General features: G+C 40.8%; 1 protein-coding gene across 2 annotated transcripts; it reads right to left on the reverse strand.

Annotated features, from left to right (window-relative positions):
* Positions 1 to 244: 244 nt before the first annotated feature.
* On the reverse strand, positions 245 to 20,865 carry LOC139445073 (F-actin-capping protein subunit alpha-like). 2 transcript variants are annotated; one of them, XM_071226153.1, is made up of 10 exons: positions 20,815 to 20,865; positions 10,398 to 10,461; positions 9,454 to 9,505; positions 8,457 to 8,520; positions 6,957 to 7,027; positions 5,799 to 6,014; positions 4,380 to 4,464; positions 3,194 to 3,265; positions 2,767 to 2,829; positions 245 to 1,728 (listed from the first exon to the last, which is right to left on the reverse strand). In XM_071226153.1, exons 1-10 carry the CDS (start codon positions 20,854 to 20,856, stop codon positions 1,582 to 1,584), a joined length of 876 nt encoding a protein of 291 aa, XP_071082254.1. In that variant the 5' UTR covers positions 20,857 to 20,865; the 3' UTR covers positions 245 to 1,581. The 2 variants fall into 2 exon arrangements, with proteins under 2 accessions (XP_071082254.1, XP_071082255.1); XM_071226154.1 differs by lacking the exon at positions 20,815 to 20,865 and adding an exon at positions 13,146 to 13,294.
* Positions 20,866 to 20,948: the final 83 nt, after the last annotated feature.

The following is a 20,948-nucleotide window of genomic DNA, read 5'->3' on the forward strand; positions in this document are numbered from 1 at the left end:
TTCCTTCATGGATGAAGATTTACCCTGGCACACTGATTCCCTATAGGCGCACACACTTCAGCTTCAGTGCGCACGAGCACCATATGTTGTTTCATGGTGAATAGATGTTGCATTCAGATGCAACAGGACTGTTTTGTAAACATGCACCTCAGCTACATTCAAATCATTCATTCTTATACTTTGTGTTGGCAGTATATATTCTTGTGTCAACTAAAACAGGATTCAACAAACACTTCAATGTTGTTATTTTTTTTAATCATTTAAAAAAATGCATCCCCAATGTTAATATTGGGCTAGTTACACAAGTTTAGTCTTTATCCCATTTAACCCATAGTCCTTTCACAGAGAACTTGAGACAAAATAATTTACAATTTATATCATACTTTGATTGATGATAAACAAAAACAAAGAAGGGATACAACAAAATCAACACAAGGAAGTCTGTACAGTTACCATGGTTACGTGAAAACACCAGGCGGGTGTGGCAGACACTTTAGTTGACTTATTTTGAACTGCCTGTGCTAATAATGCCCTAGAGCTTAACTGAGGATAGCCAAATAACTGTCATGGACTTGGGACTACTAGAACAGGAAGTTAACTAACTGCTATGGCATAAATTTGGTATATCAACATGAAATGAAAGATGATTCATACACGATATATCAATTAAGAATTTTGTAGTGGCATTTTCATATGTCTTATCAATAATAAGGAAATTATCCTACATATACCATTACCAACCAGTATTTTACGAGAGTTTGACATAGAAACAGGAAACGTTAGCAATCAACTGGAAAAAGACAGCAAGTTCAAAATGAGTGAACCAAAGATTAAGACCATCGTTAAAAAAAAAGGGAGCAAGAACAAAACCATTTCACAAGCAAGAAAATGAATGATTGATAAGTTTATCCCTTGATTAGGATCACAAGGTGGAGCAGTCATCAATTATAGTCATCAACCTCTGATGGATCACCTGTGATTATAAAGTATCTACATGTGCATGATCAGGAAAGATATATAGGAGTATTTCCATCAAATTTCATTGCGGAGTGCAGCAAATTGGTACAAACATGGACATGTCATAGACCTGTTGGCCAACCTACTGAATGGGTGCTATCTCTGTGCCTTCCCAGCTGGGCTGCTCAACTACAGACTCAACATAACAGGATTATGAGGCAGTCCAGGGACTCAAAAGTTTCACTACAAATTCTTTACAAGCAACTGAACATGCTGAAACAGCATAAATCTGACCAAAATAATCTGGTTGAAACTTTTGGTTGAAAAAAGCTTGTTATTTGACGTTTGGGAAAAAATATAATTCAATGTGAGTCCCCACAACTGGCAATGCTAAAACAAAAGACAAACCTCGACACTGGCTAAAAGATACAAAACTGAACATGGATCATACTTAGCATACAAAATTAGATTGATTACAAAAGTATTAGCAATGAAACGTAATATTGATGAGGCGAGGTTGACCCCCCCCCCGGAGCAGGTCCGAGTGCGATGCGGCAATGTCCATGACGACAGCACGGGCAGCAGGAACGGCAATGAGTACAGCGACGACGAGGACAAAGTCACTCACGCATTCTTGAGCTCACCACCTATCTTGTAGCCAGATATTATGATCTTGTTCCAGTCGATCTTGGTCCTGGTGACAGGCAGCTGACGACGTAGTGCCTTAAACGTTGTATCAGACATGGTCTGGTAATTCTCAGACAACGCTCTCTGTGGAAACAAATATGCAGTGTTTTTAAACATCAACTGTCGGTCAGTACATTTGAGTCAACCTGCCTGAACTTATCTCTTGGCATTGTTTTCAGTAGGTTTTACTGTTATTACAAAGACTTGGTTGAGTAAGTGAGTGAGTTTGGTTTAACTCCGCTTTTAACAGTATTCCAGTTATATCACGGCGTGTCAGCTTAATGTAGGAGGAAAGCCCAAAGTGATGCAGGTCTGACGTTTACCACTTCGGTGAAACCCACGAGCACAGGTATGGTGCTGACAAACCTAGAAACATAATGGGGGCGAACCATGATTCGAACCCACAATCACAGGTTTCTGGCATGCCCAAGGGACACAACTCTGCACAGCGAATCGCGGCGCCTTAGACGACTGGGCCACCCGTGCCCACCAGGACTTGGTCGAGGTAACCATGCTTACTTGACTGAACACTTACTGAACACAGGCTTTGATTACTGGCTTTAAAAGACAGAAACATTAACTATTTTCAGATATATATGTGTATAACAGTGGTGTTCCTGTTGACTTTTGAAACTACCTGTCCACCAGCACTTGCAACTCTAAAAATTACCAGTTCCCCCTAATTTTTGTCAGTCCAAACTTTTAGAAAATAAAAAAAGTATGAAAATTACCTGGTTTTAATTCTTTCAACAAAAATGTAAGTCTAACAACTTTGTGTACCCCTCTGACAAGTGTTAATTGGCTCAGCTCGCATTAGGTGGGATGGGACTCAACCCCCAAAAGTACTAGAATACATAATTTACCAAGAAAGTGTTATTTCAAACATAACATATGTTATATTAGCATTTGTCTGTAAATAATTGAGCCTGGACCAGACAATCCAGTGACTGTTATTGTGTGTAACGATCAACGTCTTCGTTGTATGATGACACACGATAAAGTCACTGAGTCTGACCAACCGATCCATTTGTTCGCCTCCTACAAACCAGCATAGGTTGCTGGAGACTTTTTCTAAGACAGAATCCCAACACGGGTCATCAATGTGGATTTCTTTTAACTCACCTGGTACTCATTTTCAGCATCAGAAACTAGGCTTACAAAATTCTTGGCTGTTTGCTCTGCATTCTGTAAAAACAAGGACAGTAAACTTGATGAATCTCGTTTGAACACACACAATAAAATATCAACCTAAGAAGTCTAAATTAATTCTAGGTGAAGTTATCTTTCAAACAAAATACCCCGTCAATCAACTCATAAAAAATCTACATTACCGCAAGCACTAATCTGAAGGAGTGAGTGAGTGAGAGTATGGTTTTACGCCGCTTTTAGCAATATTCCAGCAATATCACGGCGGGGTACACCAGAAATGGGCTTCACACATTGTACCCATGTCGGGAATCGAACCCGGGTCTTCGGCATGATGAGCTAACGCTTTAACCACTAGGCTACCCGACCGCCCCTAATCTGAAGGAATAGCAAGTCAACTTACTGATATATTTAACTTTTCACTACATTCTTTGGAGCTGACTAACTGCACATTCCCATCTTCGTAATAATGAACCTGAAAACATAGTGAGAATCATTACTACATCATGTCCAGACTCGGCTGACGTGTTCATGAACATCCCAAAGTCGCACATATGTAGTCTGGCATTCATGTTAATTAACATTTTAAAAGAATAACATTATCAGAACCTGGAATGTTGAAAAATGTTGACATACGGTTGGGTAAAATTGTATATACTTTTGTTTGTATTGGACAGTAATTCCATGTCTGAACTATATACTTATACACATTATTTTTCACGCGACCACTAATCATGGACGTATCACTGAAGTAGTGAGTGAGTGAGTTAAAATTTTACATCCCATCGGCAACATTGCAGCCATAACGCGATGAGAAAAAGGTAGTTACTATAATTAAATACCTGTCGACAAAGGACAGTAAAACAGTAAGGTACAAGCATAGTCTCTTTTTACGGCAAGCATGGGTTGCTGAAGACCTATTCTAGTTCACGGGTCTGTAAGTCATGTGACACCATACATAAGATAAATGGCTAAATGGGGCAGTTTACTCAATGTACTTATAATGGTTCCTAAGTTACTTCAATGAGTGAAATTGCGTCTTAAACATCGATCATTGTAAGAATGACATTACAGTCAAACACCATTGTGTCCAAGTTGAAGGGACCTTCCCAGTGAGTTAGTGAGTGAGTATGGTTTTATGCCGCTTTTAGCAATATTCCAGAAATATCACGGCGGGGGACACCAGAAATGGGCTTTACACATTGTACCCATGTCAGGAATCAAACCCAGGTCTTCAGCGTGACGAGCGAACACTTTAACCACTAGGCTACCCGACCGCCCCTCAATACGTTCGAACACAACCACAAAAAGAGATAATATAAAAGGAACACACCAAGCTTTTACTTCGAGACAACAGTAAGTTTGACATATCAAAGTTTGACACATCAAAGTTTGACACATCAAAGTTTGACACAACAGTGTTTACCTGTATACGCTAACAGAATCAAACTCGTGTGTGTTCTCGTATTGTAAATATTAAATATGTGGAATAAAAAGTATTAAGTGACCCATACAGAAACGACTGTTAATAATCATGATCTTATCTATTTCAATGAACTGAAAGACTTGCGGCCTCAGCTAGTGCTTACCTGTACTTTAAGTATCCCCGAGAGCTGAACACTGCCACCTGAAGAGGGAAATGTCACACTCCACTGTGAGCGCCATCGACCATTCCTGTAACACACACACATCTGCTGAAACACTTTGGACAAAATCCGGTAAGGGAATGATCATGGACACGACGTCAACTTAAATCTTGTGATTCAATTCTTTTCACACACACTTCCCACTGGGTACCCATTTCTACTGGATGGACGGAGGAGTGAGTGAGTGAGTGAGTATGATTTTACGACGCTTTGAGCAATATTCCAGCCATATCACGGCGGGGGACACCAGAAATGGGCTTCACACATTGTACCCATGTTGGGAATCGGATGGAAAGAGGAAAGTTTCGAGCAGCATCACTTGGAGACTGCCTGTTGCATAAGGCTTAGATGTTATACGAACATCCAAAAGGCTTTGTTTTCAACCTGCATTCTAATATCTCGTCTCTGCATCTGGCTGTGAATTTCAAGTTGGGGCTGGACGTGGCCTAATGCAAGATGTTGCACACAGATCACGTTACAAATTGATTTGTTTTGTTTGGTTCTTGTTAAATGCCACACACAACACTATTCCAACTATATAATGGAGGTATGTCAATAATCGAGTCTGAACCAGACAATCCAGTGACCGACATCATGAGCATCAATCTAATTTGGATACTCTGCATCAACCAAGTCAGTGAGCGTGACTACCCGACAAGCATGGTTGTCTGAAGACCAAAGCCCCCGAGGTCTTCACAGGGGTCAACATTGTCATAGATTTGATGCATATTAGTTTCATTTCAAATTATTATCATCATCAGTCTATATGCCCATATTTTGGTGTCCTCTTACAGTATGAAACATCTCAGTACCCCACAAACTGTTTGAGTGAGTGAGTGAGTGAGTGAGTTGGGTTTAACGCCGCTTTTAACATTATTCCAGTTATATCACGGCTTGTCAGCTTAATGTGGGAGGAAAGCCCGAAGTGATGCAGGTCTCAGGTGTTTACCACTTCGGTGAAACCCAAAAGCACGGGTATGGTGCTAACAAACCTAGAAACAATCATAGGTTTCTGGCATGCCCAAGAGACGCAACTCTGCACAGCGAATCGCGGCGCCTTAGACGACTGGGCCACCCGTGCCCCCCCTACCCCCCCCCCCCCCCCCCCCCCCCCCCCCTTACCTATAGAAATTAATGTGCAAGTTGTGAGGTACACTGAGGAACTGTTTGTACATATGTCAAGAAAAACTAATTAAAAAACACAAAACTGCAGCTTATTGTGACAAATAAGACACTTATATTTACGACAGGACCAATACAAATTTTGAAACTACTGGCCCAACACAATATCTTTTTGCCACGGGCCGACAGGCAAGCGTTTATTTCAAATGTTGAGTAGCACATGAGTGTGTGTGTACGTACCACCAGTTCCTAGGCTGAAAGTGATGACTCTCTATACAGGCAGTGATGGTGATGTCACCGCCAGAGCTGCTGCTGTAGACGCTGGCCACACCGTACTTATAGTGGTTCTCTACGTACAATGTGATCGCCGCCTCGATGGCTGCCCGCCAGCTCTCAGCTTTCTGATCCACATTTGCTGGCTGGAAGTCGGAGCCTTCCTTCCTTAGATGGTCATATCTGTGGGCAGAGGGACACGTTATCTCAACACGCTGTTCGTTGTTTAATGATGCACGAGTCTGGACCAGATAACCATTGATATTATCAGCAATGTCCTATGACACTTGGTAATGTTTGTTTGTGTGTTGTTAAACACGGCACTCAGCAATATTCCAGCTGTATGACGGCGGTCTGTAAATAGTCGAGTCTGGACCAGACAATCCAGTGATTGACATCATGAGCATCGATCCACGCAATTGGGATCGATGACACGCATCAACCATGTCAGCGAGCCTGACCACCTGATCCTGTTAGTCACCTTTTACGACAAGCATAGTTGCCTTTTACGGCAAGCATGGGTTGCTGAAGACCTATTCTACACCGGATCTTCACGGGTCACATGGCAATGGCACACACTGTCCACCCTGATTCAGACCACCCAATCTATCGAGTTACCTTTATTGACATTTAAGGGTTGGTGGGGACTTATTCTTACCTGGAATTTCACAAGGGATATCTCACATCAAAGCAGGGGTCATTATGAATTGGCTTTACACATTGTGGTGAATGAAGCCATCGTCTTTGATATGTGAACACTTTAATTAAAGCCTACCCCACTGCCACCGAACTAGTAGTTGATTTTTGTTCTTGACATCAACCTCACAGGTACCAGTTGTCGTACCAATATGATGGATAATCCAAGTATTATTTCATATATATATATATTGCTTTTGCCACAAGTGAGTGAATATGGTTTTACGCTGCTTTTAGCAATAGTCCAGCAATATCACGGCGGGGGACACCAGAAATGGGTTTCATACAATGTACCCATGTTGGGAATCGAACCCGGGTCATGGGCGTGACGAGCGAACACTTTAACCACTAGGCTACCCGACCGCCCCCTTTTGCATGTGATCTAGATACCTGCACCTGTACCAATACCATAGGAAGACAGTGGATTACCTGAAAGACTGCTTTGTTCTGGGGTCAAGGAAGCGGTTTTCACCTTGGTCGCTGTGCTCTGTGACGAGGGCCTACGAACAAACAATGTGAATATAGTTTTATTATTCTGCATGATAAACTCATTATAGCCGAGTGTTGCCTGACATCTGGCGATACGCTATGTACCCCTGGTATCATGATACACCAGAAACAAATTATCATGAAATCACAACTCTGAAACCTCGGCACATGTTACCCAAAAGGAAGAGTCCACTGTTACCACCACGTCCTTGTGTTCCGCCACGCTTACAGGTGGTGCTATGCTACTTCAGCCATTATGGGAGGTATGTTTGTTTGTTGTTTAACGCCGCACTCAGCAATATTCCAGCTATATGACGGCGGTCTATAAAATAATCGAGTCTGGACAATCCAGTGATTGACATGAGCATCGATCCACGCAATTGGGATCGATGACATGTATCAACCAAGTCAGCGAGTATGACCACCCGATCCTGTTAGTCGCCTTTTATGACAAGCATTGTCGCCTTTTACGGCAAGTATGGGTTGCTGAAGACCGATTCTACCCCGAAATCTTCATGGGTCTTATTGGAGGTAACTCCATCTCTTCCTGTTCTGTTTATGGCATATCACAATCCCACAAACTGACGATTCAAGTATCTTCTTTGATAGGCATTTAGAAGTTTGACTACTAAGTAAGGATAAGATTTTATGGATGAACAACTTCTTTATTACAATTAAGAGCGACGATTCAAGTATCGTATGTTTCTAAGTATCGGCGACACCGTAGGCATCGGTTAATCGTTACAGCCTTACAACTCATGGGCAGCCAACCTATCAACAAGGTCTCACGACAGACTAATTCATTCAGAGAAATTGGTCCTAAATCAGACTATTTGCTGGCTAAGGTACCATCTTATCAAGTCTGTATTTCTCTGCATGTGCACAAAAGTGGTTGTGCTGTTAGTCTGTGATATTTCGATTATAAGGAGATAAACATTTTGTGATTTTGTTGTGTTTTATTGAATATTTGATATTCATGCATCGATAACTCATTAATGCCAACAAAAATGAGGTTAGGTGAGGTGAAATGGGGTTGAACGTCGCGTCCAAGATTATTGCAATTATATAGCGACGTGTGTGTGTGGCTGCTTGTACTTGTCCGGACTGATGCCGATTTATAGTGCTAGCTCACTGAGATACCATGTCACAGTTTATCACGAATACCCCACTCCGACACAGTATACAGACTCCCAACTAACCAGTCCTTGTTTTAGCCCCTAAATGCCGAGCGCCAGACAGGGTAACAACAAGTACCGCTACGAACATGTGTCTACAGCTGGCTTTTCCTTTGACTCCTGCTTTGAAATATTAATAGTCAATTCTTTTCTATGTGATTTGATGTATATATGAGTCTCGTGATATGTATCCTATGGTGACCTTCTGCACTGTTTCAACCCTACTCGATGGTAGACTGCCACTCAGCATAGATGCAGGACTCACCTGATACACTGATCCTTCGACTTTACACGGTGTGAACTGGTCCTTGTTGTACTGGGCAAAAGCACTGAGGACAAACAAAGCAAGGGATTAACACAGACTGTACCTTCGCATCACAAGCAGTGAGTGAGTGAGTGAGTGAGTGAGTGAGTGAGTGAGTGAGTGAGTGAGTCAGTCAGTCAGTGTTTTAAGGCCGCTTTTAGCAATATTCCAGCAATATCACGGCAGGGGACACCAGAAATAGGCTTCACACACTGTACCCATGTCGGGAATCGAACCCGGGTCTTCGGCTTGACGAGTGAACGCTTTAACCACTAGGCTATCCGACCGCCCCGTCTTCAGGCAAGTAGAAGCAATATATCCTTAATATACCAATCAAAACAAGTTAAGGACCACTGATGCTTTCAACTTTTCAAGGTACTATAGTCAATCTGTCATGTTATGATTTTTTTCATTTAGCAGAGACTATAATCATGATAATGACATAACATGATAATAATAACATAATACAACTTGATTTTGAACTTGCATGACTAGAAAACACATTGTTTACGGAGTTCAGCTGGTACTATGAAACATGATAAATGCATGTTTGTTTGTTTGTTGTTAAACACGGAACTGATGAGAGCATGTTCCTGTACACAAACATGGCTGTAAGTCATGTTTTTGTTTGTTTGTTTGTTGTTTAAGGCTGCACTCAGCAATATTCCAGCTATTTGACAGCGATCTGTAAATAATCGAGTCTGGACCAGACAATCCAGTGATTGATATCATGAGCATCGATCCATGCAATTGGGATACGATGACATGCATCAACCAAGTCAGTGAGCCTGACCACCTGATCCCGTTAGTCGCCTCTAATGACAAGCATGGTTTGCATGGGTCGCCTATTCTTACCTGGATCGTCACGCATGTCATACTGCTGGTACGTTTATCAAACAATGCCAGTTTGGGAAATACAACATGAAGCATAAGTGATGTAAAGGTAACAATTACATACCCAGAAGCTTTGTCTTTCAGCAGGTTGTCCTCATTCACAAGAATACGCACATCTAAACACAAAGATTTAGTTTATCAGAGTGAGGGCGTCAACTTCAAAACAGTATTTCAGGAATGTCACCTTAATGCCACGGCATATTTTTTGTGGAAGTAAGGCCTGAAATGATGTGAGTCTGAGATATTTACCACTTAATGAACATGATCTTAAAAAGGGTGCAAATGATACTGAAGAAACCATGACGACAGGATCCTGCCATGCCTAAGGGATGTAACTCTTCCTTCATTGAAATCACATAAGAAGTTAGTGGGACAGAGCAGTACATTCATTATATAACATCCACAATCAGGGTTTTATAAGACACAGCAAACATACATTTTGCATCCAGAGGGACGTACAATTATATTCATTGTACCAAATTCTTGACAAGGATGATAACATAAAAGTCCTTTAATTAACGTAATTACCAAATCTTACAGTAATTAACACCATACCATTTCATTACTGTACAGACCCTTATGATTCCTGTAAGGACCCGTGAAAGTAATTATTCAGTAATTGTTCAATAATTGTTCAGTGTCCCCCTTAATTAACCCCTAGTTTTGTAGGTCAGGGTAAAACCCTCCACATTCCAATAGCCTGTAAAAATCAATTCTCGCCCAGACAAACCAATGGTTAAAGGTGTGGGCATTGGTATTTTTCAGAGTTGAGTTTAACACTGATGTGTTTCACTGTCACACTGAGTTAGGTAGAATACAACTGTGACCTTATACATGCCATAACAAAGCCATGATAAATTCATACTCAAAATTTCCAGAACATTCACAAAATATCAACAAGAAGAAAAGCTGATAGCCAATGGCCTACTGACACGATTGAGTGGTTGCAACAAACCCTTTAAGATACACGCAACCAATGACCAGATAATCACCATGTCCTGTCCTTACCATTGAAGACTTCATTGAACTCCCCGGGAGGAGCATGCAGGATGAAGTTGGAAGCAATGCGGACCTGAAACAAACAACACCAGTGATAGAATTGAGTGAGTGAGTGAGTTGGGTTTAACGCCACTTTTAACAGTATTCCAGTTATATCGCGGCGTGTCAGCTTAATGTGGTCGAAGTGATGCAAGTCTCAGACGTTTACCACTTCGGTGAAACCCACGAGCAGGGGTATGGTGCTGACAAACCTAGAAACATAATCGGGGCGAACCGGGATTCGAACCCACGATCATAGGTTTCTGGCGTGCCCAAGGGACGCAACTCTGCACAGCGAATTGCGGCGCCTTAGACGACTGGGCCACCCGTGCCCCCATCAGTGATAGAAACCAACAGTTCTAGCCCACTAGTCCTTATAATGATAACATATAGCAAAACCCTTAAAAAGGGCAAATTTCTACTAGTCCTTAGGATACCTTTACTATTGGGCAGTTAGGCAAGGTCAATAGGACTAGTGCCAATTTCAAACACTGAACACACATGCATCATTGATGAAGTAATGGTCACTGATTCATCACCATGCTATACAGAGGGGGAAGAAGAAATTGATCAATCAAAATAAGAATCTTGTGAATTTGACCTATTCAGGGAGTTATCTGAACCTGCTTTGAGGTCGATATTCATCATGTCTGCAGCAATTGGTCGTCATGTTCGTAAAAAAAATAAAAAAAATAAAAAAAAAGTAATTCACAAAATGGTACTTCAGGTTTTCTAGAGTTGACTTGTATTTAACTGAGAACAGGACCAATACAGAGGAAGGGGATTTAATGCTTAGCTTTAACATTACTGCATTGAATGGTAAAAGGTAACTTTTGAAAAATATCCAAATTTTGAGCAAAAGAAATATTTTTTCCAATTCACATGCCAAGGGCACTTTGTTTGGAATGCTAAGTTGGTTGGTTTGTTGTTGAACGCCGCACTCAGCAATATTCCAGCTATATGAAGGCGGTCTGTAAATAATCGAGTCTGGACCAGACAATCCAGTGATTAATATCATGAGCATCGATCCACACAATTGGGATTGATGACAGTATCAACCAAGTCAGCAAGTCTGACCACCCGATCCCGTTAGTCGCAGCTTATGACAAGCATAGTCGCCTATAACGGCAAGCATCGGTTGCTGAACACCTATTCTACCATGGATCTTCACGGTGGGAATGCTTATTAGATCTCTGCCATTTGGTTGGAATAACATTCAAGTAAAATCTTGGGGGGGAGGGGTAAGAGGGGTATCAAACCCTGGTCTTCTGCTTTCACCATGGCAACCATGATTATCATGCAAAGGACATTTGTACGATCTTGTCAAATAATCAGATAATCACTGATAATATTTCTCGTTGAGTGACCTGAACAAGGTAATATTCTCATGAGTGGCACAGACATGTATACATATGTATTTTCTTACTGATCTTCACAATCATTTTCTGAAAATCATAGTGTCATTGACGCAGTCTGAAAGTACTTTGGCACAGTGTTAATTCACTAAGCATGTTGAGTTATATGAGAATGATATTCCACTCTAACGACAAGCACAGTCGCCTTTTACAGCAAGTATGGGTTGGTAAAGACCTATTCTAAGTAAAATTGTATTGACTACCCAAAGAAAACTGTCAATACCCTATGTGTATGATAAATGAGCCCTGAGTGAGTGAGTGAGTGAGTGAGTGAGTGAGTGAGTGAGTGAGTGAGTGAGTGAGTGAGTGAGCTGGGTTTAACGCTGCTTTTAACAGTATTCAAGTTATATCACGGTGTGTCAGCTGAATGTGGGAGGAAAGCCTGAGGTGATGCAGGTCTCAGACGTTTACCACTTTGGTGAAACTCATGAGCACGGGTATGGTGCTGACAAACCAAGAAACATAATCAGGGCAAATGGTTGAGTGGAACCAGGTCAGTCTGGAAAGCCACAGAAATTACTTCGTGATTTCACTTGTTACATGTAAAACAGTCTTAATCTACAGGGTTTCACTGAATGTAATTCAATAGTTAAGTTAAACGTCTAAAGCAAAAACACATCTTTTTGGATGAAAAGATGTGTGCAGCTTCCTTCTGTCCATACATCACACCTGTGTCAATAAAAGTGACAAAAAGTATTTCCATAATCACAAGAAACCTCAGCTAAAAGCAGAGCCCGACTATATCACGAGCATGTGTTTATAAATCACTATGCAACAGTGATGATACCAGGTGTTTGTAATGAGGTCAGAGTATCCTGCTCCATGGCACATCACAAACACATGCAAGGGCAAGAACAAAATAATGACCAATGGTCTTGTTATGTATGTCGTAAGCTTAATCAAACACAAGCCCTGAAAATGACATCACATTTTCACAATCAGAGAAATAAACCTTAGAACATGTAGAAACCTGGAAAGCAGCCAAGTTTGAAAACAATGTCATATAGCCAGTTTCACCCTGTCCACAATACAGACATGGGCAAATATCACATCATCAGGATATTTACTACCTGCTAACACGAGCAACCATTGTCAGCATGGCGGGGAGAACAGTGTCTTAGCTATCATAACTACACATCTCACGCAGCCAAATCACACAATTCTCAACAGGATCAACTGAGTTCAAAACGCCTAACTCATGAAGACAGCAAACAGAATTATATAAAACATTCTTAAACACATCAAAATCTATCAACAAGGCACAATAACAACAAATCATAACAGGTTTAAAGGTGCATCTTACTTTCTCTAGTTTCTCCGCCTTACTCATGATCCGACAGTAGTTGATTTTGCGTAGACCTAACTAGAAAGGCTACAGAAAAAGAGATATAATACTTCCTGCTGTACTTATCAAAACTGAATCCGTTTGACCCACACTGGGAAGCTATATCCTTATTTAGGGCCCTTCTTCACTGATAACCTGCCCTAACCCTGAAGTGTTTCTGTTGCCATTTAGCTGCTACTTCCTGGTAGTATCCAAGGTCAACATGACCTTGACCTTGCACACCCAAATAATCTGGCATACAGGAAGTAGTTACGGAGATCACATTGATCAAGAAACACTGGTTTAGTCATTTGGAACGGATACATCTACATGCCCTCAGGTAAAATAGATATGTCTGTGTCGCGATTTCATTTTATCACCATCACGATCTGTTTCCTTTGTTGTGTTCTATATCTCTCTTGTTGTACAGATTGGCAATTATGGATCCTTGTTATAATTGTGATATTGGAAATAGTATATTTAGCATTTAGTGGACAAAAGACTGAAGTACAGAGGCAGAAATTGGCACCAGTCCTTGCCAAACTGCCCAATAGTTAAGGTATCTTAAGGACTAGTAGAAATTTGCCATTGGTAAGGGTTTTGCTATATGTTATCATTATGAGGACTAGTGGAATAAAAATGTTAGTTTCTATCGCTGAAGTTGTCAACAATTGCTGAATACAAAGTTGGTTGGTTTGTTGTTTAATGCCGCACTCAGCAATATTCCAGCTATATGACAGCGGTCTGTAAATAATCGAGTCTGGACCAGACAATTCAGTGATTAATATCATGAGCATCGATCTACGCAATTGGGATCGATGACGTGTATCAACCAAGTCAGCGAGCCTGACCACCCGATCCCATTACTCGCCTGTTACGACAAGCATAGTCACCTTTTACGGCAAGCATGGGTTGCTGAAGATCTATTCTACCCCGGAATCTGAATATAAAGCATTAATAGCAGATAACTATGCCGTCCAGCGGTAGAAACGAACATTTTCAGTCCTCTAGTCCTTATAATAACCTATAGCAAAACCCTTCAAAATGGCAAATTTCTACTAGTCTTATGATACCTTAACTACTGGGCAGTTTGGCAAGGACTACAGGACTAGTGCCAATTTCTAACACTGCCATCACAAAACGTCAAAATCAACATTGATAAACGTATGAAACAATGTCACCTCCACTGATTACATAGTGATTGAATGTTAAGTACACTGTACTTCCTGCCTTATTCTTGTGATCATCTGAACAGCTGGGACGCTCCATACAGCGGCCACTATGAGATCAGTTGTCTTCTTGAATGGTGTTTGTCATGCAAACTGATAATGTTTAATTGACCGGAGTGATTATGTGTCCTAACGCATGTAAAGGCTCATGTATATATTTTGACTGCATCCCTTGTTTCCATAATCATGATAATCATATCTGGACCAGGCAAAACTAGTTGATAGCAGGGATGTCACTGATGGAAATTTTAGTGTGGCTATATCGACGCAAAATCAATTATTTTGTACGTGTATTGATAAATATTACGTATGTAGATGTGCATTTAATCAATTTAATGCTGAATATCAAATCACCTGATCTATTATTATTAAATGTTTAAAATTGAATCTTCTGCTTTCTCACTGTCCATCTTAATCATGTTAATCTTCATAAATGTAATGTTTCTGTGGCCTTGAATTATATATTTTGTATTGATATACATCCGACAAGCCAGTCCTGGAATCCAATTGCATACATAGGTTTCATCATGGTAATTTAGATAATACAAGGGCTTTTGAGTTCTGTGAATTAATAATTACTAACACACAGAATGTACCTTAGCATCAGTTAAGTTCAGTGTTTAAATAAAAAACAATATGCCAGACTGCAATAGGACCCACAGACTTTAGAAGCTGCAGGCCTGAACTCTTCATGTATAAACATCTGCAGCTTATTGTGACAAATAAAATTTAATGCAGGCCATAAGGACCCACACAAATTTGAAATTATGGACCCAGTACGATATCTACTTGCCACGGACCTACAGGCCTGCACTTGTTTCGAAATGCTGCCTAAGTTGGCCAGGTGGAGTGAGTGAGTGAGTTGGGTTTAACGCCGCTTCAAACAGTATTCCAGTTATATCGCGGCGTGTCAGCTTAATGTGGGAGGAAAGCCCGAAGTGATGCAGGTCTCAGACGTTTACCACTTCGGTGAAACCCACGAGCACGGGTATGGTGCTGACAAACCTAGAAACATAATCGGGGCAAAACCGGGATTCGAACCCACAATCATAGGTTTCTGGCGTGCCCAAGGGACGCAACTCTGCACAGCGAATCGCGGCGCCTTAGATGACTGGGCCACCCATGCCCCCTCGGCCAGGTGGAACTTGAATCACTTCGAACTTTGTTTGCCAACAGTGAGTCACTATCATAATTCTTGATTTGCCACCTAAACAACTCTGTGACCATTCAAAAGTTGTACAAGTTGAAAAGACAAGCTGTTTTTCCCCTAAATATTTTACTGTTATATGGACCCGTGAAGATCCAGGGATTGGTCTTCAGCAACCCATGCTTCCTGTAAAAGTCGAACATGCTTGTCGTAACAGGCTCACTGACTTGGTTGATACATGTCATCGTATCCCAATTGAGCGGAATGATGCTCATGATGTCCAGTCTTGATTATTTACATATAGCAGTCATATAGCTGGAATATTGCTGAGTGCGCCGAATAACTACAAACAACCAAACAAATACTGTTACATGTAAACCCCGATAAACGTCCCTAACTCAACAGCTTCATGCTGGTTCAACATGTTCACAATAGATGACAGGGAGCCACTGTTACCAAACAAAGGAAGATGATGACTCATGAAATCTTTGTACAATCACATAACATACATACAAAGTGGCCAAATATACTGGACCAAGTGCATGACTGTTAATTTTGGTTTCATATTTCTCTGAACTTCCTTTACAAGACTGTCGCGTTGGATTTTATTGCACTTATACAGCTGTGGAATGAGGTGTAGTATGTGTGTGGTGTGATGTGTGTGGTGTGGTGTGTGTGTGTGATGTGGTGTGGTATGTGTGGTGTGTGTGTGTGTGTGTGTGTGTGTGTGTGTGTGTGTGTGTGTGTGTAGTATGGGTGTGGTGTGGAATGGTGTGTGTGTGTGTGTGTGTGTGGTGTGGCTGTAGTATGTGTGTAGTATGTGTGTGGTGTGATGTGGTATGCGTGTGTGTGTGGTGTGGTGTGGTGTGGTGTGTTGTGGTGTGGAGTGGTATGTGTGTGGTGTGTGGTTTGTGTGTGTGTGGTGGTGTGTGTGGTGGTGTGGTGTGTGGTGGTGTGTGTAGTGTGATGTGGTGTGGTATGTGTGTGTGTGTGGTGTGGTGTGGTACGTGTGTGTGTGTGGAGTGGTGTGTGTGTGTGGTGTGTGTTTGTGTGGTGTGGTGTGTGTGTGTGGTATGTGTGTGTGTGAAGGTGTGATGTGTGTGGTGTGTGTGTGGGGTGTGTGTGTGTGTTTGTGTGGTGTGGTGTGTGAGTTAGCCAACTGAGATACCATGCCACATATAACATGGACACCCAACTCAAGATACATCTTGTTGTGTGTGTGTGGTGTGGTGTGTGTGGTGTGATGTGTGTGGTATGCGTGTGTGTGGTGTGGTGTGTGTGTGGTGTGTGTGTGTGTGGTGTGATGTGGTATGTGTGTGTGTAGTATGTGTGTGGTGTGGTGTAGTGTGTAGTATGTGTGTGGTGTGGTGTGTGTGGTATGTGTGTGTGTGTAGTGTGGTGTGTGTGTGTGTGTGTGTGTGTGTGTGTTTGTGGTGTAGTGTTGTATGTGTGTGGTGTGGTGTGGTGTGGTGTGGTGTGGTGTGGGGTGTGTGTGTGTGTGTGCGTGTGCGTGTGTGTGGTGTGGTGTGGTGTGGTGTGGTGTGGTGTGGTGTGGTGTGGTGTGGTGTGGTGTGGTTTGGTATGGTGTGGTGTGGTGTGTGAGTTAGCCAACTGAGATACCACGCCACATATAACATGGACACCCAACGCAAGATACATCATACCGACTCCGAGCTTACTAGTCCTTGTTTTAATTCCCTTAATGCTAAGCGCCAGGCATGGTGACGACAAGTACCATCTTTTATCATCTTTTGGCATGACGCGGACAGAGATCGAGCCACCACTCTGAACATGATGAAGTAATCGTTTTGCGCTACACTGTATCTCTATATCCACCTTTCAATGTTATCAGTATATATCAAGGGGTATTGTGGGAGGAAAGTCAAAAGTGACATGGATCAACGGGTTCGCTTCTGACAGATCAAGGATCTCATTCATAAGTGGTCGTAATTTGTATCTGGGATTCAAACACATGATAGTTGGATCCTGGTGTAGCTAAGGAAGACAACCCTGCATAATGAATTGCTTTAGGCCACTGGGGTTAGAGAATGTGTGAGTAAATGTTGTTTTACTCCTAAGTCTACACCATCTACTTCACAACACCAGTTTCTGTGTAGATGTGCATTTGACATCTCACAATCTTTCTATGGAGTTCTAGAACCACAACATGTTTTTTTCTGAGACTGCCTAAAGATACTAAGAAATTCTATGACTATTTATAACATTGACAAGTCATAAATACAGGGCTGCAGAGAACTTTTTGAGCCAATGAGTACTGTAAATACTGAAATTAACCCGAGCGTGAATAAAATGTGAAAAATGCGAGAGGTCTTAGTTCGCATTAATCAAACTTCGCATTTATGTCTCCAAAATGACTATCAACAATAAGACGGCCTCACTGCACACTTTGGACAGCTGAAATACCAACTTAGAAATATACTCAAACATGGTTGAGCAGCATTTGTAACAAGTATATAACAATGTCATTTAAAGAATAGGAATTACACAATAAGCATCCTGTGAGTTATAACTGCTGGGGTCAAGAGTTCTACCCACTTGACAACTCCAATCAGTGAACTGTGGTTGGTTCAATATTTTTATTGCTTTTGATTTGAACTTCCTTGATGCCAGTCAACAAAATAAACATATAAACTGTCTGTTGTTTTTAGAAAAACACTGTTTGTTGTAATTACGGAAGTGGTTTATTCAGTGCTAATAAGCGGTGCTATTTTCTGTTTGATTGGATTAAGGTAAGGATATGTATCATTCCACTGGGGATGGGGGGGGGGGGAGTCACAATGATTTTGAGACGCATTTTTGTCTAGTGGTCAACAGTTGTATTAATTTGGAGACGCATTAATTTCAAGACTTACAGTATTTACTCACAAGTTATCATTTACATTAGGTATTTATAGTTTTCTTTGGGTATTCAATATCTTGTTACTCCCTTGGGTCCAGTCTATTGGATATTTTTACACCAATGAGTACACATATAAACAGAAAAGAATCTACTTGAAATGCAGGGATAGAAATTACTAGTGCCGGGATGCCTGTGGCACACATAAAATAGGAAATGACACGCTTGAATTTTATGTACAGTGCCTCGTGGGCATGGTCATTTTCATTTAAAATACTTACATTAATTTTTTATTATATGTCTTGACAAAATTAAACTGTGAAATGAAATTTTTTCTATTAGTTGCATGTGCCACATTCGCTATACGTCTTCCTGTTGTGAAATCAATCAGCATAATTCGGTGATTTCCGTTTACTGTATCGTACAGACTTTTGACGTAATGTTCAAGATTGCACGAAATACATTAGAATGTAATCGTGTCTTTCCATATTTGGACAGAAAATCATGAGACATGAACATTACGTAAGTCTTGTGTTTCAAACGGAAGTGGTTATTTGTGTTGACTGTTGTGAAAAACCTGGCAGACAATCGCTATTTGTTATAATAATTAGGTAACATAGACAAGGCATACCTAAATTGAAAATGGCACACCTGAAAAGCAGGTCCAGTGCCCTTGGGTACACCTGATTTTTTTTCTAAATTTGAGTCCTTAAATCTGTTCGTGTGCTGCCCCAAGTGTCAACACATGTGGCAGAACTTCACAACAGAGATATCCATGTCTAATCAACAATAAGTGAGACCCTTTTCTTGCATTATTCATTCGAGTAGAGTTCATATACCGTATTAGACGTAATAAGCGCCCCGCTCTAATAAGCGCCACTGGCAATATTTGCTAATATATTGGCAAGTGAACAATCCCAATTAGCACCCCTTCCGATTGATCAACGTACACAAGACTTTTTCATTTGTGTATAATACATGCTTGTGTGTTATATGCACCCTCAATTAATGGGCAATTAAATTCTGGAAAAATATATCTGTTGTATATAAACAGTCAGGCCGTCAGCATAAACCACGAAATGTATCTTTCAACTGTTTTTTCCACCAAAATATTATTCTAATAAGAGCCCCCTATTTCTAATTTTGAGAGCGCCCAGGGCGCTTATTACGTCGAATACGGTATGTATCATGTGCATTCAATCAGTAAACAAAGATATGTAAAGAAATATCGCAAGTTGAAAAGGTTACATTGGGTAATTAATTACACTGAGTGTTCTTGTACTTTGTACACAAGCAAATTCAAACTTAACAGAATAATGTTGATTTATCTAAAGCTCTGGGTAAGCTTGATTGAATCCCATATGTATTGAGCCTTTTCTCCCCTTATGTTTTTCATTTGGTACATCTACTTGAAGTTTTGCAAAAAGCTCTTCAGAGCGATAACTTATCCTCTGGGCTCCAGCCTATGAGGATTATCCAAATGGCATGAAGTGGGATAGAGCTAGCTTTGCCATGTGTGTATGCCCCATGCTCATGTCTGATGTAAACAATGGTTAACATACTGGCAACAAGTAAACCTGGTTTGGAACATATTGACCAATGTTTAGCGTAATAAATACATGTCATGATCATGATATGCAGTTCCTTGTATTGCAAACTATGTGTATGTATTTCTAGCACAAGGATGTCCTGCGTCCTGGTGATGGATTCCACAGGATTCCTATGAAAACAGGTGACAGAGGACATAATGCTCTTATTCATGCCAACTTGATCAATTATCAGGTTGTTATTTACAGATATGGGTCTTATTTTCAAACTGTGAAATGGAAATAGAATAAATGTAGCTAAGAAAACATTAGACTCTATATTCTGAAAAAGTGAAACTTTAAAACATCCAGTGCATGTCTGCTACTTTATTGTAGATGTGTATGTAAATAACTGTCTATGAATATTGTCATGAAAGAAATACTGATATGTTCATGATGTCTTTTCCTCAGATAAATGAATAGAACGTAGGCGACAGTAGTGTGACTACGGACTTCCGATTGATACCTCAGGCAGTTTGGGGTCTTGATGATGTCATTGACATCGAATACATCACACGATAAGTTATTTTTTTCTAATAAATATACACAGTGTCCTCGTTTGAAATTTTGGGACACGAAAGACAATGTCCTGTCTAAAGACCTTAGCCCTGTGTCCGGAAAACAATATTTAATGAACACGCCCATGCTAAAGTAAGCCGGCCTAGGCGGAAGTGCAGACCAGTGGGGTCGACCCCCTGTCATATGCGGGTCTCTAATCATTTGAACAGTGCCACGGATTACAAAAACCTTCACCTATATTCATTTAAGCCGCTTTGATGGATTTAATCACGCAATTAATCTCAAATCACATTAAATAATTAGTTCTTACACGTTCTTGGTCAGAGATCGGCTCATCATAGTCGTCCGCCATTTTGGATAAAAATCGTACACACCCTGTCGCGATAATACGAGAAAATTACAATATCTAAAACAAAATAGCTAAAATGGCATATGTCAAGCTTA

Source organism: Haliotis cracherodii, unplaced genomic scaffold (genome assembly GCF_022045235.1).
Source record: "Haliotis cracherodii isolate W230 unplaced genomic scaffold, xgHalCrac1.p SCAF_6, whole genome shotgun sequence".
NCBI classification, from domain to species: domain Eukaryota; kingdom Metazoa; phylum Mollusca; class Gastropoda; order Lepetellida; family Haliotidae; genus Haliotis; species Haliotis cracherodii.

Coding starts and splice junctions, on each gene's coding strand:
- LOC139445073 (XM_071226153.1), bottom strand. CDS start 20,856: ATGGCGGACGACTATGATGAGCCGATCTCTGACCAAGAACGT. Junction 9,506..10,397: donor GTTCAATGAAGTCTTCAATG/GTAAGGACAGGA, acceptor CTTTGTGTTTAG/ATGTGCGTATTCTTGTGAAT. Junction 8,521..9,453: donor CTGAAAGACAAAGCTTCTGG/GTATGTAATTGT, acceptor GTTTGTCCTCAG/TGCTTTTGCCCAGTACAACA.